This window comes from Mytilus californianus, unplaced genomic scaffold (genome assembly GCF_021869535.1).
Source record: "Mytilus californianus isolate M0D057914Y unplaced genomic scaffold, xbMytCali1.0.p SCAF_2, whole genome shotgun sequence".
Taxonomy (NCBI): domain Eukaryota; kingdom Metazoa; phylum Mollusca; class Bivalvia; order Mytilida; family Mytilidae; genus Mytilus; species Mytilus californianus.
This window is the reverse complement of record NW_026262668.1, coordinates 86,340,301-86,365,291: the sequence shown is the minus strand read 5'-3', so window position 1 is coordinate 86,365,291 and position 24,991 is coordinate 86,340,301. Positions and strand designations below refer to the sequence as shown.

The 24,991-nt window shown below is 32.7% G+C and overlaps 1 protein-coding gene across 1 annotated transcript in view; it reads left to right on the top strand.

Annotated features, from left to right (window-relative positions):
- Nucleotides 1-598: 598 nt before the first annotated feature.
- LOC127730359 (receptor-type tyrosine-protein phosphatase N2-like) overlaps nucleotides 599-24,991 on the top strand; it is a 160,854-nt gene continuing 136,461 nt past the window's right edge. Inside the window, exon 1 of the mRNA XM_052238729.1 lies at nucleotides 599-848. Coding sequence (XP_052094689.1) covers nucleotides 746-848 — 103 coding nt within the window. The 5' untranslated portion in view covers nucleotides 599-745. The remainder of the gene's footprint in view (nucleotides 849-24,991) is intronic.

Sequence of the window (24,991 nt, the reverse complement as noted above, 5' to 3'; positions counted from 1 at the left end):
ATTCATTTAAAACCCCGTCTTAAAAAAAATCAAACGGTCGTTCCCTAAGTACGAGTTTACAAGAAAAGTGATGACCTTTTCAAAATTGTTCGTCCTTTAGATTGAATTTACATGAAATATTTGCCATTGGACGTTTTCGGTTTAAAGGCAAACTTATAACATTCAATAAAATAGCCTACCAGCAGTACGTCATATTAAATTAAGTCAGGTCTAAATCGCTTTCGCATGATTTTTTCCAGATTGTTTTTTTTTACCCACCGCAATAACTATCCATTCCTTTTCTGCACAACCGATGATTCCAATCACGGTACATAGATCCAACGGATTTTAATTTTCGGTGTTAGTAATTTACGCCTTCTTCGGATATAAATATAAACAAAATAATTTTACTTCGAGTGGCGACCTATACAGCTATACGTCACAAGACAGCCTACACGAAATATTAGACATTCTTATTGATGTACAGGTTAAACAAATCTGAAATCAATAAACCTATATGATTCTATTATCACTTCAAAAACTATGGGAAACGTAAATGGAATCAGTATTTTGTGACGTCATGTGATGTATTATGAATATTCATAGCGCACCTGCCATTTTGAATAGAAAAGCAGAAAGGTTCGGAGTTCGGAATACAAACAGAGATGTCATCGTATTATTTAACATACTAACATGGATTAATTTCATTCTAACTCTTTACTAATATTTATTATAGCATGGGGATATTATAGGCGGCTGATAAACTATGCCGTCGGTGCTTTTTTGTTCTATTTTCCTCGTGGTGGCGGTTGGTCGAGGTTGTTGTTTTGGTGCCCCTCTAGAAAATCCGTTTCCTTTGGGAACGGTTGGTAAGTAATATGAATAATTTAACCCAAAACAACCCTTCATCTGCATGTGCAGTGTTGCATTAAATCATATCATTTCATTATCTGTGAAAATATAAGAAATATGTTTGTTTATTTTGATGAAAAAATTAACATAAAAATCTCAATTTTTAGCAGACGCCTAATGCCACTTCCGTTTCTTTTCAGCGATGATAAAAACAGTATTTTATAAGAAAAATAAGTCTTTAAGGTTTTGACATCATGTAATATTATCAACAAGATCAAGATACTCTAAACTCACAACAAATTTATTTGAAATGTCATAATGATAGTGTGTAAAAGAAAAAGGGGGAGTGGATGAATTAATATTTCTTTTGGGATAACTTAGTGACCAAAGCGACTTTTTTTTTAGCAGTCAAATCAGACAAATCACTCTGGATACATAATTCCAAAAGGAATGGGGTTTGGAGATAATAATTGTGACCATATGCTCACAAATAATGCATTAGCAACTTCATTTACCACAGAATCCCCTGTGTCCGCGTGGTGGGTGATATCGCACAGTACCTGATTTCGTCATATCCGCAATGTTTACATAAAATCTTGAGGTGGAACCATACGTAAAGAAGATTTCATGAAATTAAAGTATGTCATGGATTTGTTCACACAGTATTATTATGAGATTACCAAAGTGAAGCCAAAGGTCTTACATGTAGTGCGCAGATACACCGGACTGCACTGTAATGGACATATAATCTACATGTATAATCTTCTTGCTATTTGTCCACCATTATTTTTGACATTATAATAAAAAAATTCTTACACAACAATGGAACAGTGATTGTTGCATTATGTCAACAGTTTTAAGTGTCACAAATCTCTGGTCAAGTGTTGAGATTACGAAATATTGATAAGGTCTATTTTAGATATGTTCCTCTTGATATTTTTCAAACTTGTCCTACATACATATTCATACTTTTATTTTGTTATTTCTCTACCAGGAAGGGGAATTTTCAAGTACATAAATGCAAAACTCTTTATGCCAGGGTTTTTAATTTGTTGGTTTTGAGGTGAAAGACTTGGGTCAGTTGGTGAAAAGTAAAAAAATAATTACATGATACAATGTATAGAATTTCTGCATTTTTCAGCTTTAAATGTATTACAATAACTGTTCTCCTTTTATTTTCATTATTCCTTAAATTTAAGTGCTATACATTGCTTCGCTGCTGTTTTAAGCAAACAATGCATGTCATCCTCATATAAGTTCTTCAAAAGGGGGTTTTGTGCATTTACAACTGGGACAAAAAATTGATTAATGATCGTTTCACGATGAACAAAAGAACTAAAAAATAGCTATAAGTTGCTTTCTTTCAAATCTGAATAAACACAGTGAATAATGAGCTTCAAGCAAGAAAACATGAGAATAAAGATGGCAAATGTGCATAAAAATAAGTTCCCCACCCGTGATGTAGACCCGATGTGAAAGACGCCAATATTGGTTTATCCTTTTTGCCAGGTAACTCCACCTTTGATATCCAATATTTCTACAGCCTATGAAACAAAAAAAAATCCTAATTTTGTGGTTTAATATATCGTTACTTTTTACTTAACATCTTTCCTGTTCGGTCGGGTCCATTTCAATATGATGAAACATCTTATCCCAAAATGCTTCAAAATAAAATCTTACGGAATTAGGACAAAAAAGAAAAATGAACTTATTGTGAAAGGCTATTAACATTATTCATTTTTGTATATGTTTATGTTTAAATATGAATATGAATTTTATAGAATAGGCTGTATTAAAAAAAACCCCACTAATTTCAATTTTAATTGTTTTCTGAAAATCAGAAAAATTGGGTCAGCGGGTCCTTAAACCAACAAATTAAAAAACTCCGCCTTACTAGTTTGTATTAAAATAAGCTTTAGTTTTTATATGCCAGTTTACGGGACGTATTATGGTATACCGTTGTCTGTCTGTTTGTCTGTCCATCCCTCGTCAACATGTCGGACATGAACTCAAAAACGCTTCAACCAATTTGCATAAAACTTTGGTCAATTGTTTATATCTATTGACATGAGCTCCCTTTTGATTTTTATAAATTTTAGATTTTACGTTTCCGAGTTATGGAGTTTTATTCATTAAAAAAAAGGGGGATTTTCCAGTTTTCGGATAATAACTCAAAAATGCTTTCAGCAGTTGTCATGAAACTTTGGAGAATTGTTTATATCTATTGATGTAAGCTCCTTTTCAATTTTTATAAATTTTAGATTTTACATTTCCGAGTTATGGGATTTTATTCATAAAAAAAGGGGTGATTTTCCAGTTTTCGGACAATACCTTTAAAGTGCTTTGAGCAGTTTTCATTAAACTTTGGTGACTGGGTTATATCAATTAAGATAACCTCTCTTTAGTTTTTAACAAATTTCTGATATGACATTGAGAAGTTATTTAACTTTATTCTTGAAAAAAGGTGACAGGCGTATCATGCGCTCATGGCGCAGCTTTTTATTAGCTCACCTGACCTGAAAGGTCAAGTGAGCTTTTCTCATCACTTTGCGTCCGTCGTCCGTCGTCCGTCGTCCGTAAACTTTTACAAAAATCTTCTCCTCTGAAACTACTGGGCCAAATTTGACCAAACTTGGCCACAATCATCATTGGGGTATCTAGTTTAAAAAATGTGTCCGGTGACCCGGCCAACCAACCAAGATGGCCGCCATGGCTAAAAATAGAACATAGGGGTAAAATGTAGATTTTGGCTTATATCTCTGAAACCAAAGCATTTAGAGCAAATCTGACATGGGGTAAAATTGTTTATTAGGTCAAGATCTATCTGCCCTGAAATTTTCAGATGAATCGGACAACCTGTTGTTGGGTTGTTGCCCTGAATTGGTAATTTTAAGGAAATTTTGCCGTTTTTGGTTATCATCTTGAATATTATTATAGATAGAGATAAACTGTAAACAGCAATAATGTTCAGCAAAGTAAGATCTACAAATAAGTCAACTTGACCAAAATTGTCAGTTGACCCCATAAGGAGTTATTGCCCTTTATAGTCAATTTTTAACCATTTTTTGTAAATTTTTGTAATTTTTTACAAAAATCTTCTCCTCTGAAACTACTGAGACATATTTAACCAAACTTGTCCACAATCATCATTAGGGTATCTAGTTTAAAAAATGTGTCCGATGACCCCGCCCGTGAACCAAGATGGCCGACATGGCTAAAAAATAGTACATAGGGTAAAATGCAGTTTTTGGCTCATATCTCTGAAACCAAAGCATTTAGAGCAAATCTGATGAGTATAAAATTGTTCATTAGGTCAAGATCTATCTGCCCTGAAATTTTCTTACCAATCAGGCAACCCGCTGTTGGGTTGCTGCCCCTGAATTGGTAATTTTAAGGAAATTTTGCAGTTTTTGGTTATTATCTTGAATATTATTATAGATAGAGATAAACTGTAAACAGCAATAATGTTCAGCAAAGTAAGATCTACAAATAAGTCAACTTGACCAAAATTGTCAGTTGACCCCATAAGGAGTTATTGCCCTTTATAGTCAATTTTTAACCATTTTTTGTAAATTTTTGTAATTTTTTACAAAAATCTTCTCCTCTGAAACTACTAAGACATATTTAACCAAACTTGTCCACAATCATCATTAGGGTATCTAGTTTAAAAAATGTGTCCGATGACCCCGCCCGCGAACCAAGATGGCCGACATGGCTAAAAAATAGTACATAGGGTAAAATGCAGTTTTTGGCTCATATCTCTGAAACCAAAGCATTTAGAGCAAATCTGACATGGGGGTAAAATTGTTCATTAGGTCAAGATCTATCTGCTCTGAAATTTTCAGACCAATCAGGCAACACATTGTTGGGTTGCTGCCCCTGAATTGGTAATTTTAAGATAATTTTGCAGCTTTTGGTTATTATCTTGAATATTATTATAGATAGAGATAAACTGTAAACAGCAATAATGTACAGCAAAGTTAGATCTACAAATAAGGCAACATGACCAAAATTGTCAATTGACCCCTTAAGGAGTTATTGCCCTTTATAGTCAATTTTTTACAATTTTCATAAATTTTGTAAATTTTTGTAAATTTTTACAAAGTATTTTCCACTGTATCTACCGGGCCAAGTTCATTATTGATAGAGATAATAGTAAGGAGCAAGAATGTTCAGTAAAGTAAGATCTACAAACACATCACCATCACCAAAACACAATTTTGTCATGAATCCATCTGTGTCCTTTGTTTAATATGCACATAGACCAAGGTGAGCGACACAGGCTCTTTAGAGCCTCTAGTTGTTCCTTGTTTTGTACATTAATCAGCCCGTTAGTTTTCTCATTTGAATTGTTTTACATTTGTCATTTTGGGGGCTTTTATATCTGACTATGGAGTATGGGTTTTGCTCATTGTTGAAGGCCATACAGTGACCTTTTAAGTTGTTAACTTCTATGTTATTTGTTCTCTGGTGGAGAGTTGTCTCATCGGCAACCATACCACATCTTCTTATTTTTATAATAACACTGAAACCAAACATTTTTTTTGCAGATTTATGATGTCAAGAATGCATGTTTTCTTTGCAAAGTCCAAATAAGTGTTAATTTTAATTCATTATTGTCCTTTTTGAATTGTCCTTTAAACTATCAAAACAAATTTTTCTATCAAGTGTAATTTTCTAAATAGTTCAGTTATTGAAATTTAATTTCTGAAAAATTCAGGATATGTTCTTTGAAAATCTTGATGTTTATTGAGCCAAAAGTTGTATGGGGTCTGAAGGAAAATTTATACTTATAAAAGCAATTTTGGGGTAAAACTTCATGAGAAATCACACCAAAAAGTGATTAAGTGAAACAATCATTTGCTGCTTTCATAAAATTTTGAAAAAAGTGTGGGGGTTGATTTTTTCAGTTTTATATTTCTTTATTTTTATTTAATATATTTACTGTTTGTTTTTGTCGAGACTGCGACTTCTGTCACAGAATAAGAAGTGGCAGAATATGACACACAGGGATAATGATCCGGCGGTGGCGATGGCAGTGTAACCTATCTTTTTAAAAGCTTAATATTTCAGAAGGTAGAAGACCTGGATGCTTCATACTTTGTATATAGATGCCTTATGTTATGAAGTTTCCATCCGCCATTGTCCTTGACCTCGTTTTCATGGTTCAGTGACTACTTGAAAAAAAAAATTAATATTTTTTGTAATGTTAATTTCTCTCTTATTATGAGTAATAGGATTACTATATTTGGTATGTGCGTAGCTTGCAAGGTCCTCATGCCTGTCAGACAGTTTTCACTTTGACCTCATTCCATGGATCAGTGAACCTGGTTAAGTTTTCGTGGTCAAGTCCATATCTCAGATACTATAAGCAATAGGTCTACTATATTTGGTGTATGGAATGATTGTAAGGTGTATATGTCTGTCTGGCAGGTATCATCTGACCTTGACCTAATTTTCATGGTTCATTGGTCAAAGTTAAGTTTGCCTGGTTAAGTTTCTTTCTTAGAAACTATATGCAATAGGTCAACTATATTTGATGCATGGAATGATTGTAAGGTGTACATGTCTGTCTAGCTGGGTTCATCTGACCTTTACCTCATTTTCATGGTTCATTGGTCAATAATATAAAGTTTTCATTGTTTGGCCTGCTTAACTTTCTTGTATATTATAAACAATAGGTCAGCTATATTTGTTGTATGGAATGATTGTAAGGTGTACATGTATTTCTGGCTTGGTTTATCTGACCTTGACCTCATTTTCTTGCATCATGTTAAGTTTATGAGATACTTGAAATAAAGCTTTATATTTAGGACTATCAACATAAAATCAATGGTCAGTAAAGCAGGTGAGATATTTTAGCATGTGCACTCTTAGATAAAATAAATAAAATAAAATAAAATTATTTAGTTATTTTAGGAGGAGGTTTTTTTTCTGATTATAAATATTATTAATTTAGATCGGTAAATTATCAGTAAGACACTCAACTCCTACATAATACTTTAATATTTTTACTGACATACTACAGTAAATAGATTGCATAACTTGTTACAGTCAGTCTACTTGGTCAAAATTATTTCCCCATCATGCCACCTAATTTTTACAATCAAGAAAATGGAAGCCATTGTACAATGTTGTAAGGTTGACGAAACTTCCCGATTTAATGGAATTTCAACACTAATGATTAAAAACATGTTACTAACATAAATTTTCATACAAAAGAATGGTTTGATAATTTTAATATATACATGTATAAATGTATATAAAAATTAAAATAATTTTGGACCAAAACATTTAACAAATGTTTAATAGATTAACAAAAAACTAGCAAAATTTACATTATTTAAACTTGATTTTGAATTTGAATTTTTCTCTATAGGATACAGGACCCTCATGCATACAACAAATTAAAGGAGATCTAATTTGTCCTCGTTGAATTTGTTTTTCCATTTTATACGTGTCTGATTTAAATCATGTAAATCAGAATTCAAATTTCTACCAGTACATTTGTACTTGAAGGACGAATTTGTAAGGTTACAAATATATAAGAACTTATTTAACTCAAAACATCAAATTGTTTCCCTTGGTGGAAATTTTTTTTTTTCATTTGAAGAAAGAGAATGTTATTTACATGTACCCAGATGTCTGGTTGTTCAAATACTCTCCATTGTCTCTTGTAAAAAAAATCAATATATATCATAAAAATTGAGTACTCTCAATGTTAGATTAATCTCTATCACCTGTTTGTGTACAGCTTCATGTTACAGTTGTTTTTTTACTGTCTCATTGACATTTTCCCAAGGTTTACTTATTCAGTTTTTAAATTTGTCTCTTTTTGGATGGTCAACTTTCATTTTGAACAATGACAGATGACATTGATTTTTTTTTGTGGTGATAGAAAACAGTAGGTATTAGTTATTGCCATGCAGTCTCACAAAATTGAATAACAATATAATTTACTGTTGTTTGGCTGAATGAAAGTTCACTACTCTTAGTATTGGAAACGTATTAAGTACATTTTAATAACGGAGGATGATTATTGATAAATTCTGAAGTAAATAGAATGAATACTAACTGGTGACCATATTGGCATACACCAACAAATGAACAATGTCCCAATCTGAATATTTTTAAAAGAACATCTTTCATTTTTGCTATTTTTGTCTTGTCTGTGATGAAAGTTGTGGAAAGCGAGACATAGGGATAGCTTTTCTGGCGACGGCTAAGGCGACGGCGTCAACAATTGTTAAGTTTTCTGCTTGAGTTAATAGTTTGATAGGAACTACATGTAATAGATCATTGATATTTTGCATGAAGATGCATTACTATCAGTTCATATCAGTTTGACGACAATTTTGAGGCCCTGCCCCCTAGGCCATGGTCCAGTGACTTTGAATTAATTAGCCGTTTTCAATGTTAAGTTTTCTGCTTAAGTTAATTTGATATGAACTACTTGCGATAGATCAATGATATTTTCTCTAAAGTTGCATTACTATCAGTACATATGAGTTCGAAGACTATTTCAAGGCCCTGCCCCCTAGGTCATGGTCCAGTGACTCAATCAATTAACAATTTTCAATGTCAAGTTTTCTGACTAAGTTAGTTTGATAGGAACTACTTACAATAGACAATATTTTCTATTAAAGTTACATGGCTATCTGTTCATCTCAGTTTGTCAACCATTTCGAAGCCCTACCCACTAGTTTGTCCAGCGACTTTGAATTAATTACATGTAGCAATGTTGCTGTCCATCAGATTGTCTTTTTCTGAATTTTATGCTGACAGGCGAGACATATCTCTGTGTCAACAGTTTATTTACAGTACAATGTAATTATGTAGTGATCTTTAAAAAATAATTTACCAGTTTAGGTCATTTGTGTTGAATTTTTTTTCATTTAGCATGATTCTATTTTTTTGAAGTCAGAATGTGAAATCATGATGTTGACATCAGTGGTATTGAGAATTTGTCTTGTCTTCTCATCAGAACCTAGCAAACATGTATAATGGTGTTTACCCCTAAGTATTTAATATGTAACAGCATTGTCATTTTGTTTTCTCTACTCCAAGCTTGGTCATTCATTTCCTAACTTGCCCAGTTCATGTTTATCTCCTTTTCTTGGTATGTTGAAATCAGCTGTATTACATCTTTGGGATCAGTTATAAGCTGTTACATAAGATCATATTATTTAAGCTTACTATTCCACCTTTCTGTCTATCCTCTCTAATAGTAAATATGAACATACCTGTTTCCTGCATTTAATTGCTTAAATGTATATATCATATCCTATCAGTTGGTGGTAGTACTAGGTATGCATAGCATATTCATGATCATACTAAAACACTAATACATGTATTTGAAATTAAAAGTAAAATAAATTTATACATGTATGTTGAATGTTTTGTTTTATTGTCAAATGAGGAATACTTATAGATAGAATTGTTCAGTCCAATAAAAGGATGAACTTAAGGTGTTAAAACATATATCAAACATTATTAAAATATACACTCACAAAAAAAATGGCCCAAAAATATACTACATATTACATGGTCAGTGTGACTATCAACCAATATAAAAAAAAATTTTTTAATGAAAATAAACAGCAACTTATATACAACATCACATGACCTAATTCATCAGTATAAACACCAGCCAGCATACAGTTAAAAGTGAAACAAATGGGGTAACAGTCAATGAGGCTGCAACCCTCAAACACAATGTAGCCAGAACAGACATCTAGAGGACAACATTCATTTCCATAACAATAGAAACAGGTCTTTACACATGCTATATCTTATATCAAGTTTGTCAATTATATCAATTGTCTTAAGCAATTAATTTGATAGAGGCTACCAACAGTCTGAATTCAATGCCAAATTCTTATAAGCTCTAAAACACTTGTGAATATATGTGATATAAATAAAGACAACCTCGAGCTCTTTGCAAATATATGACAATATGTGGTATAAATAAAGACAACCACTGATATGGTTCCTGATTATATGATTATATTTAAAAGTTATGTATCAGTGGTTAAAGGGGCACTAGCTACGAGATATAAAAAATTTATAAAATATGATTTTTTTTGTTCTATCATTAATGAAAGTGGAATAATGAAATAATAATTCGCTTTTAGCAGCCAGTATTGTCTAATTTTGTCAAAAGAAGCATATAAATATTGATGATGAATTATTCACTTGCAAGTGAATAATTCGACCTCATTGAATCCGTATTCATGTGAACTTCAATTTAACCCCTTAGATAGAGTTGGATAACACATGAATTGTGTGCATGTTTGATTATTTAAAGGAAAAGAATGTCAACATTGAAAGTAAACAAAGGTAATTCATTTAATTGACTGATTCGATCCTCAAAAAAATCATTCTTATACAGGTAAAAATGATGATTAACATATATTTTTAATCTATAAATGAAATTAAATAGACCTAGAAGAATCCAATTGCACGAGTTGCGCTATCTATTTATATCTTTATTTATGTTTATATCCCTTATATGGGCATCGGTGGTTTTCGGGAGGTTAAATCAACAGATAATTAAATGGCGTCTAGACTAAAATACACACAAAACGAAGCTACATATTTTCGACCCTATGCCCTGTAAATTGTTTATTTTAGATTTTTTATAATTTGGATAAGTGTTTTACATTGTTATATAACAAATATGAGAATTTGGGTCAAATCGGTGAACATGAATTTGACAGCTAGTGCCCCTTTAACTTGACTTTGCCAATTTTTTTATGAATTAGTGTAGAAATTAAATAATTGATAAATTAAAAAAAAAAGTTTAACTAGATTTCCTTCTGTCCATCTGTATGTTTTCGAATAAAAACAGCTTTCCATGATAACTTGTATCGCTTGCTTCATTGGAATGAAACGTATTGATTTTGGGATCAATAAGGTCAAGATCACTGTTACTTAGGATAGTAAAAATTGGAAAAATAGTTTCCAAATGGTAACTGGAGTTTCAGTTGCTTGATTGAAATGAAACTTATACAGATGGAAGATATAGGTAAGGAAATGGCTTGATTAATGGGTCAAAGATCAAGGTCACAGTTACTAAATATAGACTTCTTTTTTTATAAAAATGGTTTCTTGATGGTAACTTGAGTTTCCTTAGCTTGATTTGAAATGAAACTTATGCAGATTGAAGATATAGTGAAGGGGAAGAAACCTATTGATCTTGGGGTCATTAGGTCAATGTTAATATCATTGTTACTAAAAATAGAAAAAAATGGAATAGTGGCTTCTGGTTGGTAACTCGACCTTTCTTGATTGGAATAAAACTTATACAGATAGAAGATATAAGGAAGGGGAAGATGCCAATTGATTTAGGGGTCAATTGATCAAAGGTCAAAGTCACTTGCTAAAAACAGAATTGATTTGGTAAAACTGAATTCCGGATGGTATCCTACAATGAATTGTAAATCTTTTATTCATGCGAAAAATTAGCAATAATAGTACATGTCTATTTGTTTCTTAAAGCTCACTAGTATAGGGGAAAAAAATAAATGTGCAATTCAGGGAAGCATCAGTTGGCAGTTCCTGGTCTTTTTAATTGTTATAGATTGTAATTGTGTTGTGCTATCACACCACTGTCCCAGGTTAGGAGGGGTGGGGTAGGGGTTTGAACGCTCTTAAACACATTCAACCCCTGCAACATCCTATATGTGATTTATAAAATACTTTACAGGGGATGCAGTAAATTTATTTTCAAATTAGAAGTTTTAAGTTAGAAATTTTGTTGGTGATTATAATAATGATTAATTATGAACTTAAAAGATTTGTTGGGTTAGGCTTAGTCCATGGATGTTGTCATGTGGGTTTTTTTGGCAGTCAGAAGGGCAAAAAAAGTCTTATTTCACAAATGGATTTAGAGGAATTGCAGTGATCAAGGTGATAAGGAAAATGGATCAAGATATTTTATAGAAACTGAGACTGTGCTAGATAATATTACATTTTAGCTTTAGTGACATTGGTTAGGACAAGAAAACAAAATGGCTGAACCAACCAAGTCACAAGTCTGTAATTCAGTGGTTGTCATCAGTTACTGTTTATCATACCTATTTGTTTTTATGCCCCACCTAGGGGCATTATGTTTTTCGGTCTGTGCGTCCGTTCATTTATCCGTCCGTTCGTCCGTCCGTCCGTCTGTCCCGCTTCAGGTAGTTTTTGATGAAGTTGAAGTCCAATCAACTTGAAACTTAGTACACGTGTTCCCTATGACATGTATGATATGATCTTTCTAATTTTGGTGCCAATTAGAGTTTTTACCCCAATTTCATGGTCCACTGAACATAGAAAATGATAGTGCGAGTAGTCAGGTTAAAGTTTTTGGTCAAGGTAGTTTTTGATGAAGTTGAAGTCCAATCAACTTGAAACTTAATGCACATGTTCCCTATGATATGATCTTTCTAATTTTAATGCCAAATTAGAGTTTTGACCCTAATTTCACGGTCCACTGAACATAGAAAATGATAGTGTGAGTGAGGCATCAGTGTACTATGGACACATTCTTGTTTTGTTTATAGTCTTGTTCATAAATCAGGCCGTTAGTTTTCTTGTTTTTGTTTTACATATCATTTCGGGGCCTTTTATAGCTTTCTATGCAGTATGTGATTTGCTCATTGTCAAAGGCTGTACTGTGACCTATAGTTAACTACTGCATCATTAGGTCTCTGTAGGAGAGATGTCCCATTGGCAATCATACCATGTCTTCTTGTTTTTATATTAAACTATTTCACAAAGGAATGGTTGCCTCAGTGGTTGAGTGGTCTAAGTTACTCACTCTAAGTATTCATATACTGTATCACTAGCCTGTCATCACTGAGGTTGTGAATAATAACATCTTAATTGACCACGATTGGCAGTTTTCCTGCATTTGATTGGATGTTCTCTTGGGACACTCCAGCTTCCTCCATTATAAAAACAGACCACAACAATATAGCCAATATTGCTGAAAGTGACATTAAACATCAACAAACAATCAGATACAAAGGCATGATTTATAACCTACTCTGGGGTATATATAGAAACCACTGAATCAGTCACAAAGGCATGATTTATAACCTACTCTGGGGTATATATAGAAACCACTGAATCAGTCACAAAGGCATGATTTATAACCTACTCTACCAATCAAGTTCAGGGGGATATATAGAAACCACAGAATCAGTGACAAAGGCATGATTTATAACCTACTCTGGGGGATATATAGAAACCACTGAATCAGTGAAAAAGGCATGATTTATAACCTACTCTGGAGGATATATAGAAACCACTGAATCAGTCACAAAGGCATGATTTATAACCTACTCTGGTGGATATACTGTAAATTCAGAAATTATTGCATGCATTTATTATTGTGATTTTTCAAGAATGGACAAAAATGCGAGATTAATTATTGCGATATCATGAAAATCTGCATACAGATATATGTAACAGATATCCGAATGCGAGTTCTTATTATTGCGATAGTCACCCAGTCGCATTATTCACAGTAATAAAAACCTCGCAATAATTTCTGAATTTACAGTATAGAAACCACTGAATCAGTCACAAAGGCATGATCTATAACCTACTCTGGGGGATATATAGAAACCACTGAATCAGTCACAAAGGCATGATTTATAACCTACTCTGCCAATCAAGTTCAGGGGGATATATAGAAACCACTGAATCAGTCACAAAGGCATGATTTATAACCTATTCTGCCAATCAAGTTCAGGGGGGATATATAGAAACCACTGAATCTGTCACAAAGGCATGATTTATGGTAGCAATAAACAGTTAGGAAAAAATATTAAAATTTTCCCTCGTAAATTTTACCATCCCCTTTTCATTGCCTTCTTGCAATATTAAGCTTACTGTTTGTGTCATATATGTGCATATGTATGTAATCAGAATCTTCCATAGATTTCATATCCATTATATGAAATGGTAAAATATAATTTCTCCTTGGTGTATCCATGGCAACAATCTGCATTTTTTTGTTATAAAATAATAGCAAAAAGGGGGGAAAAGATGTCACATATTTCCCCAAAATTTGACCAAAAGTAGAATTTCAATCACTTCAAGTAATACCTTTTCTGAAACTGTTTACATATATCTTTCAATAAATCCAATGAAAATCATATGTCTTTCGTCTCATTTTTTTGTAAAATTGCGTCAAAAACTTCGTGTAGAAAAAAAGTGTTTGTAAACATTACATTAATTTCTGGACCGATGACCGGTCTAGCTATGAAAATACGGAGAGTCAAACAGAAAATAGCCCATAAAACATGTAAAAAATAATCTTGATGTTCTTATAAACCACCTTTGAAGGCTAAATTAGTACTCAGCTGTCTAAAAATGAATTTTATTACACAATAACTTTCATATTTGAAAAATCCACCGGGGCCAAAATGCGAAACCAAACTCCTAACTGTGTATTGCTACCTTAATAGTAAATATTTTTTTCAAATTCTCCCCTTTAACTAATTTTCTGTGTTCTGCTAGCTAAAACGAGTAAAATGGCCTTTTATTTTTGAAAATTGGTTGAGTAATAAATATTTTATGAAGGTTAGCAGTTGACACTGAAACGCGACAAAAACTGATTTAAAGAAAGGTGCCAAGTCAAAGTGTAAAATCTTGTTTCTACCTCAATTTTTGGCAAAATCTTAAAACTATACCTCTTTTGTCAGTTTTTTAATGTTGAAAATCTTTATAAAACCTCTGATGATGCAAAATTGTACAAAATTTAACAATTTCAAGCATGAAAATGTTTATCTTTATGTTTAATGTATACCAAAGACTTGATTAAAACACTTGGTAATGGGGAATCAATTTCTTACAGCTGAATCAACTATACATTTAATATATGTCAAAATGTAACATGAAATCTTGATAAAAATAATAATTTGATATATTCGCAAGAAAAAATACAAAACATTCAATACTTAGGCTACTACATACTGCGCAATCATTCAGAAGCAAGGGTTAAGCAAATAGAGTACAATTATAAGCCTTGTGTCAAAATGTCTAATTTTGGTTGCTAAGGACTGTAAACAATAAAATTGACATGTATTGTCACTCTTAAACACTTAATCCCATCAGAAGTTGATTTAGAATCTAAATATCAATAGATTTGTGGTATGAAAAGTCTTAAATTGTACAATTCTGAGCTTGGTAAGTATGCCATAAGGTAGCAATAAACAGTTAGGAAAAAATATTAAAATTTTCCCTCATAAATTTTACCATCCCCTTTTCATTGCCTTCTTGCAATATTAAGCTTACTGTTTGTGTCATATATGTGCATATGTATGTAATCAGAATCTTCCATAGATTTCATATCCATTATATGAAATGGTAAAATATAATTTCTCCTTGGTGTATCCATGGCAACAATCTGCATTTTTTTGTTATAAAATAATAGCAAAAAGGGGGGAAAAGATGTCACATATTTCCCCAAAATTTGACCAAAAGTAGAATTTCAATCACTTCAAGTAATACCTTTTCTGAAACTGTTTACATATATCTTTCAATAAATCCAATGAAAATCATATGTCTTTCGTCTCATTTTTTTGTAAAATTGCGTCAAAAACTTCGTGTAGAAAAAAAGTGTTTGTAAACATTACATTAATTTCTGGACCGATGACCGGTCTAGCTATGAAAATACGGAGAGTCAAACAGAAAATAGCCCATAAAACATGTAAAAAATAATCTTGATGTTCTTATAAACCACCTTTGAAGGCTAAATTAATACTCAGCTGTCTAAAAATGAATTTTATTACACAATAACTTTCATATTTGAAAAATCCACCGGGGCCAAAATGCGAAATTAAACTCCTAACTGTGTATTGCTACCTATAACCTACTCTGCAAATCAATATCAGGGGGATATATAGAAACCACTGAATCAGTCACAAAGGCATGATTTATTACTTTACTCTGCCAATCAAGTTCAGGGGGATATATAGAAACCACTGAATCAGTCACAAAGGCATGATTTATAACCTACTCTGGGGGATATATAGAAACCACTGAATCAGTGACAAGGGCATGATTTATAACCTACTCTGTGGGATATATAGAAACCACTGAATCAGTGACAAAGGCATGATTTATAACCTACTCTGGGGGATATATAGAAACCACTGAATCAGTTACAAAGGCATGATTTATAACCTACTCTGCCAATCAAGTTCAGGGGGATATATAGAAACCACTGAATCAGTCACAAAGGCATGATTTATAACCTACTCTGCCAATCAAGTTCAGGGGGGATATATAGAAACCACTGAATCAGTCACAAAGGCATGATTTATAACCTACTCTGCAAATCAAGTTCAGGGGGATATATAGAAACCACTGAATCAGTGACAAAGGCATGATTTATAACCTACTCTGGGGGATATATAGAAACCACTGAATCAGTCACAAAGGCATGATTTATAACCTACTCTGCCAATCAAGTTCAGGGGGTATATATAGAAACCACTGAATCAGTCACAAAGGCATGATTTATAACCTACTCTGGGGGATATATAGAAACCACTGAATCAGTCACAAAGGCATGATTTATAACCTACTCTGCCAATCAAGTTCAGAGGGATATATAGAAACCACTGAATCAGTCACAAAGGCATGATTTATAACCTACTCTGCCAATCAAGTTCAGGGGGGATATATAGAAACCACTGAATCAGTCACAAAGGCATGATTTATAACCTTCTCTGCAAATCAAGTTCAGGGGGATATATAGAAACCACTGAATCAGTCACAAAGGCATGATTTATCACCGACTCTGCCAAACAAGTTCAGAGGGGGTATATAGAAACCACTGGAACCAGAAGTTGTGTCCTGATAAGAACTAAGTGATATTCTGAAAGATATTCTTGAACCTTAGTATTATTGTTGGGAACAATGTTAAAATGTCTATCAGCATTGTCAGTGTGGTCAACATCCCAGACATACTTGATATACATCTACACCTTATGGAGATGTGCAAAGTTGTGTCAAACTCAGAACTTTAACTGTGCTGAAGAATATGAATGGTATTAAATTTGATTACTTCCTAGAGCTAATGTTACTATCAATCCGTAAGTTTATGGTTAAATACTTCTTTAACTTAAGATGGTTCAACTTCACCAACCTCATACAGAGTGTTTTCCAGCTAACATGGCTAAGAGGATTTGAATGCCTTGTAAAATAGTAATGATATTAATAGAATAATGGTCTGCCACAGCCCCACTACCAGAAAGTGTGTCACAGATAATTTTTTTATTTCTCTGTGTGAGGGGAATGTGTCCCATAATTTTTGTAATTAATGCTTGTATTTTGGTATACCTAAGTGATTGTCTTTGGGTTACTGGCAATCCCACATCTCTTTTCTTTATACTGATAATGTATATACAATGGATTTGTAAGTTCTGATCTGTCTTGCCTTTGACTTTCGTTGCAGTATACATGACATGGTGATTACTATCCAGCTGCGGCAGAGGCTGTAATAACTATTTGTTTAAAGCTTTATATTTTAGAAGGTAAAAGACATGGATGCTTCATACCTTGTATGCAGATACCTTATGTTACAAAGTTTCTGTCTGTCATATGTCCAATGTCATTTTTATGGTTCAGCGACTGATTGAAAAAAATTACTTACTTTAGTATTATGAGTTATAGGATAACTATATTTGGTATATGGGTTCCTTGAAACGTTTACATGTCCGTCAGACAGGACTCACCTGACCTCAACCTCATTTCATAGATCATTTTGGTCTTGTTTACCATGGTTAAATGATTCTGTTCGTTACTCAGATACAATAAGCAGTACGTCATCTATATGTGTTGTATGGAATGATTGTAAGGGGTACATGTCAGTCTCGCAGGTTTAATCTGACCTTGACCTAATTTTCATGGTTCATTGGTCAATGTTAAGTTTTTATGTTTTGGTCTGTTTTTCAAGTACTATAAACAATAGTACAACTATATTTGGTGTATGGAACGATTGTAAGGTGTACATGTCTGTTAAGCTGGTATCAGCTGACCTTGGCCTCATTTTCATGGTTCATTGGTCAATGTTAAGTTTTTGAGTTTTGGTCTATTTTTCAAATACTAATAGCAATAGGTCAGTTATATTGCAAAGGGCCAAGTGAGCTTTTCTCATCACTTGACGTCTGTTGTCTATCTTCCTACATCGTTGTCTGTCTGCATCCGTTAACTTTTACAAAAATCTTCTCCTCTAAAACTACTGGGCCAATTAGAACTAAACTTGGCCACAATCATCATAAGGGGATTTAGTTTAAAAATTATGTCTGATGACCCTGCCTTCCGACCAACATGGCCGACATGGCTAAAAATAGAACATAGGGGTAAAATGCAATGTTTGTCTATTACAAATGTATCTTGAAAATTATTAAAGATACAGAAAATCTGACAGGGGCAAGAATGTTCAGAATGATGAGATCTACCTCATGTCTATTGACATCAAAACTGTCAAATGACTTCTTACAGGAGTTATTGCCCTTAAACAACGAATTTTACGAATGTTTTGCATTTTTGCCCATTATCTCCTTGTTGAAGTTATTGCCCTTTAGTGACGACTTTTCCAATTTTTCCTTTTTGCCTATTATCTTGAAAACTATAATAGATAGATAGAAACTTTAAAAAGCAAAAATGATCAGCAAGACAAGATCTACAAATAAGCTTCATGATCGAAATCTTCAGTTGACTCTTTATTGCAGTTATTGCCCTTTCATGATAATTTTTACCATTTTTTTTGGCGTCATTTGCCTAATATGTTGAAAACTATAATAGATTAATAGAAACTTTAAAAAAGAAAAATGATCAGCAGGATAACATCTACAAATATGTCAACATAGCTGAAATTGTCAGTTAACTCTTAATACCGTTATTCCCCTTTCATGAAGATTTTTACACAAAAGTGGGAATTGTTGAAGATGCAGGTGAGCGACACAGGCCCTTTAGAGCCTCTAGTTTGATTTTGTGGGTATAGGTGACATCTCGAATTTTTTTTGTGTTGTATGGTTGGGTCATGGAAAAATGAATGTTGGTGTCTCCAAACATGTGAAAATTGTTAAGGCCCAGCAGGAAGGAAAACTTTATATTTTATTTTATTTTTCTGTGAAAAGTCAGTTTCGCTCTTCAGAGAATAATGTTGTTAACCTGACAGTAAATTCTTGTTTTACATTCTATATTGTGGTATAAGCTATATGAAACTAAAGGAATGATAATTGAGCAGTGTTGAAACACTTTTAAGAGATTATCAGACAATTTTAAAAAGCATCATTGAAAATTGTCAATAGAAACCAAAGCAACACTCTTTTTTTTCATCTGCAAAAAAAAAAGCATTGAGTCGCCTAAGGGTAAAAATAGAATCTCATTCTTCCCCAATATTTGGTTAAATTTTGAAACTATATCTCTCGTTCCTGTCTTTTTATGTTAAAAATCTTAATGTAAATGTTATTGCTGTGGCAAAATTGTACAAAACTAAGCTATTTTAAAGAACAAAAATGTCAATATTTATGTGTATTGCATACCAAAGCTTTGATTAATAAACTTGCAAACAGGGAATCTAACAGCTACGATAAATTTAGATTTAATTCATGCTAAAATGTAGCATTTAACCTTGCTAAATTAAAAATAACCTTATATGACGAGTTACACAAATTTTTGTGTTTTCACCATAAAGTAAATTGTCAGTTGTCTTGTTATGTTATTTATAGCCCTTTAATGATGATTTTTACCAACTTTTTAATTTTTTTGCAAAGCCATAGTAAAAGAAAAACTACTCATCAAAAATGATGAGCAAGACAAGATCTACAAAAAAGTCAACATACTGTAGCCAAAATTGTGAGTTACTCCTTAGAGGAGTTATTGCCCTTAAGGGAAGATTTTCACCCCTTTAATGTTTTGGGCAAAAACTTTATAGAAGATAGAAACTATACACTGCAAAAAGGATCCTCAAGATAGGGTTTACAAATTGGACAACAAAGACAAAAAATGATGATGTAGGAGTTCTTGCCTTTGAATGATGATTTTGAACCATTTTTGTGTTCATGAAGGATATTCTAGTAGATACTTTGTTGGAAAGTGACTGCTTCTGAAGATGCACTAGTTCCATATGAAGGACACATGCTCTTAAGATCCTCTAGTTTCAGATATAATCAATATTTTCACTAACGAATTTATGCATAGTGAGGTTCCTATGCATTAATTTAATGACCCCTTCAAAATTTGAAAATCATTACTCTATATAAGCCCACTCATTAGAAAATTCATGACCACCATCCTAATAAAGTAAATTTCCCATCTTTTAAAAAACTTTAAACACTTTCAGTTTCCTTTTTATTAGTTTCAACTTGTGCGCTCTTGTTATAGTTAAATGATTACATGCCTTCTAGTTACAAATGTAACTACCTGTTAGATAAGGCAGTATTCAACAATTCATATAAATCCAAGCTTGATTTCCATAATACTTGTTATGATTCAGCATCAAACACCCACACCATATAAATGTCAGTGCTATTGAATCTCATAATAGTTTTCTACAAGAGTTAGAATGATATAATACTTATTTTTATAAAGATTATAATTATACAGTCTTAAGAAAGATTTTGTATGAATAGTAAGACATTTTGGAATTAGATATTGATGTCTGTTATCTCTGATACATTCATACACAACTTGTCTGGGCTTATGTTGCTTGGGATGTGGGCATAAGGCAGGAAGAATATGTAGTAAACATCTTTTTATGCCCATAAGGGGGCATTAAGTTTTACCCTTGACCATCTGTATGTACGTACGTCTGTACGTCCCAAAATTGGTTTCCGCTCTCTAACTTTAGTTTGCCTCAACCAAATGTTATGAATCTTACACACAATGTTTATTACCACAAAACACAGATCAAGTTTGAATTTTGGTGATGTCACTTTTACTGTTCTAGAGTTATGCCCATTTACAAATGAAAAAATTGCTCAATTTTTTGTTTCCATTCTCTAACTTTAGTTTGCCTCAACCAAATGTTATGAAACTTATACACAATGCTTATTACCACATAATTCAGATCAAGTTTGAATTTGGGTGGCGTCACTTTTACTGATCTAGAGTTATGCCCCTTTACAAATGGAAAAATTGCTGAATTTTTCGTTTCCGTTCTCTTACTTAAGTTTGCCTCAACCAAATGTTATGAAACTTATACACAATGCTTTTTACCACAAAACTCAGGTCAAGTTTGAATTTTGGTGGTGTCACTTTTTCTGTTCTAGAATTATGCCCCTTTACAAATGGAAAAATTGCTGAATTTTTAGTTTTCGTTCTCTAACTTAAGTTTGCCTCAACCAAATTTTATGAAACTTATACACAATGCTTATTACTACAAAACTCAGATCAAGTACAAATTTGGGTAGTGGGTTTTACTGTTCTTGAGTTATGTCCCTTTATAACGTTATATGCAAGCGGGGGGCATCATCAGTGTCCCATAGACACATTCCCCATTTATTTGTTATCTTAAAGGTTCCTGTCTCAATCATTTTAGCCTATAACTTTTATTTATATAGAATTGATATTTAGTATGAATTTATTAAGGTTTTAGCACGGTCTGAAGCTTTAACACTTTGTTGTCAAAATTAAGATGGAATACTTAATACTGTTTCCATAAATTGTTCTTTTCACAGTGATAATTAAATTGTAATTTTTGGCTTCTTTACAGACAGAAATCTTAGAATTTCAACTGTGTTAGTGTAAACTGGCATTTTAGAGAGTCTTATATAGATGCTTGTGTAATAGATAATTTGCCAATGTCATTGTCCTAAATCTGAAATTAGGAGTCAAGATTCATACATTATCATGTTAAGTCCTGCAGTTTGATAGTTGATATAGACAAAAAATTTGTAAGGGTTCCGCGGAACCCAGTGTCTCGCCTACTTTTGCTGTTAATCGCAGGCTCAACAAAAATTAGGAAAAAAATTAATAAAAATATTCCTCTCTATACTATCTTTTGATTGTAAGTAGCTTCTGTCCAAGTTTGGTAAAAATCCAGGATAGTTTATGAATCTAATAAATGTTTTAAAAACTTAAACTGCAGACTGTATGTAATGTTAACTGGAAGAAAAGCTAAGTCCATTTATAAGTGAAATACGGAAAAAATGGAACAAAATTTTAACAAAATTTCCTTCTAGATACTAGCTTTTAATCATAAACAAGCTTCTGTCCAAGTTTGGTACAAATCCAAGATAGTTTAAGAAAGTTGTTAAAATTTTAAAAACTTTAACCACAGAGTGAATGTAATGTTAACTGGCAGAAAAACTAAGTCCATTTATAAGTAAAATACTAAAAAAACATTTTTTTTTTTTAACAACATTTACTTCTGGATACTATTTTATGATCATAAACAAGCTTCTGTCCAAGTGTGGTAGAAATCCAGGATAGTTTAATAAAGTTATTAAAATTTCAAAAACTTTAACCACAGAGTGAATGTAATGTTTCCTGGCAGAAAAACTAAGTCCATTTATAAGTAAAATACGGAAAACATGGATTTTTTTGTTTACACAATTTACTTTTGGATATTATCTTATGATCATAAACAAGCTTCTGTCCAAGTTTGGTAGAAATCCAGGATAGTTTAAGAAAGTTATTAAAATTTCAAAAACTTTAACCACAGAGTGAATATTTGTGGACGCCGCCAACCACGACGACGCCGCCGCCGACGGAATGCTATGTCTCGCTTTTTCGACAAAAGTCGAAGGCTCGACAAAAATCATATATGTGATTAATTCAGGTGGAAGGAGTCAACTTTTAAAACATGTTTAACTGCACTGCATTTATGTGCCTGTCCCAAGTCAGAAACCTCTGACCTTTGTAAGTCTTGTGTGTTTTTATGCCCCCGCCGTAGCGGAGGGGGCATTAAGTTTTACCCTTGTCCGTCTGTACGTCCCAAAGTTGGTTGCCGTTCTCTAACTTTAGTTTGCCTCAACCAAATGTTATGAAACTTAAAACAATGCTTATTACCACATATTTCAAATCGAGTTTGAATTTGGGTGGCGTCACTTTTACTGATCTAGAGTTATGCTCCTTTATAAATTGAAAAAGTGCTGAATTTTTCATTTCCGTTCTCTAACTTAAATTTTCCTCAACCAAATGTTATGAAACTTATACACAATGCTTATTACCATAAGACACAGGTCAAGTTTGAAAATGGGTGGCGTCACTTTTACCGTTCTAGAGTTATACCCCTTTACAAATGGAAAAATTGCTGAATTTTTAGTTTCCGTTCTCTTACTTTAGTTTGCCTCAACCAAAAGTTATGAAACTTATACACAATGCTTTTTACCACAAAACTCAGGTCAAGTTTGAATTTTGGTGGTATCACCTTTTCTGTTCTAGAATTATGCCCCTTTACAAATGGAAAAATTGCTGAATTTTTAGTTTTCGTTCTCTAACTTAAGTTGGCCTCAACCAAATGTTATGAAACTTATACACAATACTTATTACTACAAAACTCAGATCAAGTACAAATTTGGGTAGCGTCACTTTTACCATTCTTCAGTTATGTCCCTTTATAAATTTATATGATATGCAAGCATGGGCATCATCTGTGTCCCATGGACACATTCCCCATATATTTTAATTTTGGTTCATTTGTATGATTCAGAGTTTAGTGTGACATCCATTTAGCTAAACTAGTATACATTATTGCTAAGGGGCCAGCTGAAGCCCGCCTCCGAATGCAGATTTTTTTGCTGTGAATCAATGAAGACCCATTGGTGGCCTGGGGTGTTTTCTGCTCTTTGGTAGGGTTGTTGTTTCTTTGACACATTCTCTATTCTATTTTATGATTTTCTTACTCTTATTTGATATAGATATAAATGTTTCATTATTAAATTGGACATCTTGACCTGAACTCTCTCAATTGACATCATTGTACCAGATTCACTGTAATTCAAATAAAACATGTTTTCAAATGAAGGCAATTATGATTGATTTTAAAGGAGTTCCAGTAAAGTATTCCTTTAAGCATAGAATAATGATAGAAAATTATCCTATAGGTTTTGCAGTATTTATTTCTATTCAAGGAAAATCCTTCTTCATTGTACAATTAAGATACATTGCAGTTTTTTGTCCTGTTCCAATGGATTCAAGCCGTAATAATGGTACCATTGCCCTACAATCTATACAGTATTGCAGAACAAAAGTAATGAATACTAAACCTTTAAATAGAATGCCAGAATACCCATCAATATGCATTGAAAATTACTGATATTATTGAACAGCAATGTCAGTACATCAGTTTTCAAATGCGTGTTGATTTACTTGATTTATGAATTGATTTGGCACTAACATTATCAAGTTTCATTGATATTGTTGTCTGGGCTTTCAACCATTCAGTGGCTGACATGATTGTTTTTAAAATGACCAATTGATTGTTTGGTAGTTCAATATTACATGCAAATGATTAAAAAGAACATGTTAACTGAACCAATTGAAAGGTTTTGAAAAATGGATTGACAAGGAACAAATGTCACCTAGTGACCACTTTCAAATTTTCATCTGCAGGGAGCATAGCAGTTCTGATAAAATGGCCACATCTGGCTGATGGGAATATATTGCCTGCAGCCAAACTGAGGAATTTTCAGCACAATGACAAATTTATTGATATACCATATCCACATGGTCTAAAAACTTTTTTTTTTTATTGTTAGGTATACATAATCTTAAGAATCAATGGCAATTTGTTCCTTTTCATTTTTGTTTGTATGTCACATCTAAATGTCTCGAATATTTGGAGAATAAAGTTCTTGTTTGAATTGTTTTACATTTGTCATTTCGGGGCCTTTTATAGCTGACTATGCGGTATGCTCATTGTTGAAGACCATATGGTGACCTATAGTTGTTAACTTCTATGTCATTTGGTCTCTGGTGGAGAGTTGACTCATTGGCAATTATACCTACATCTTCTTATTTTTATATTTAGTGGCAAATTGGAAATTTATTAACTACTGTTATAGACTGGACAATTTAGAGCTTAATAATTTGTATAGACACCTGTCTATTGCCGAAGGCTGTCTTGTTGTCCTCTATGTGTCTTAGTTTAGTTTTGGGTTGCTGTCTCATTGAAGTATACCCAGCCTTTCCTTTTATTCATATTGTT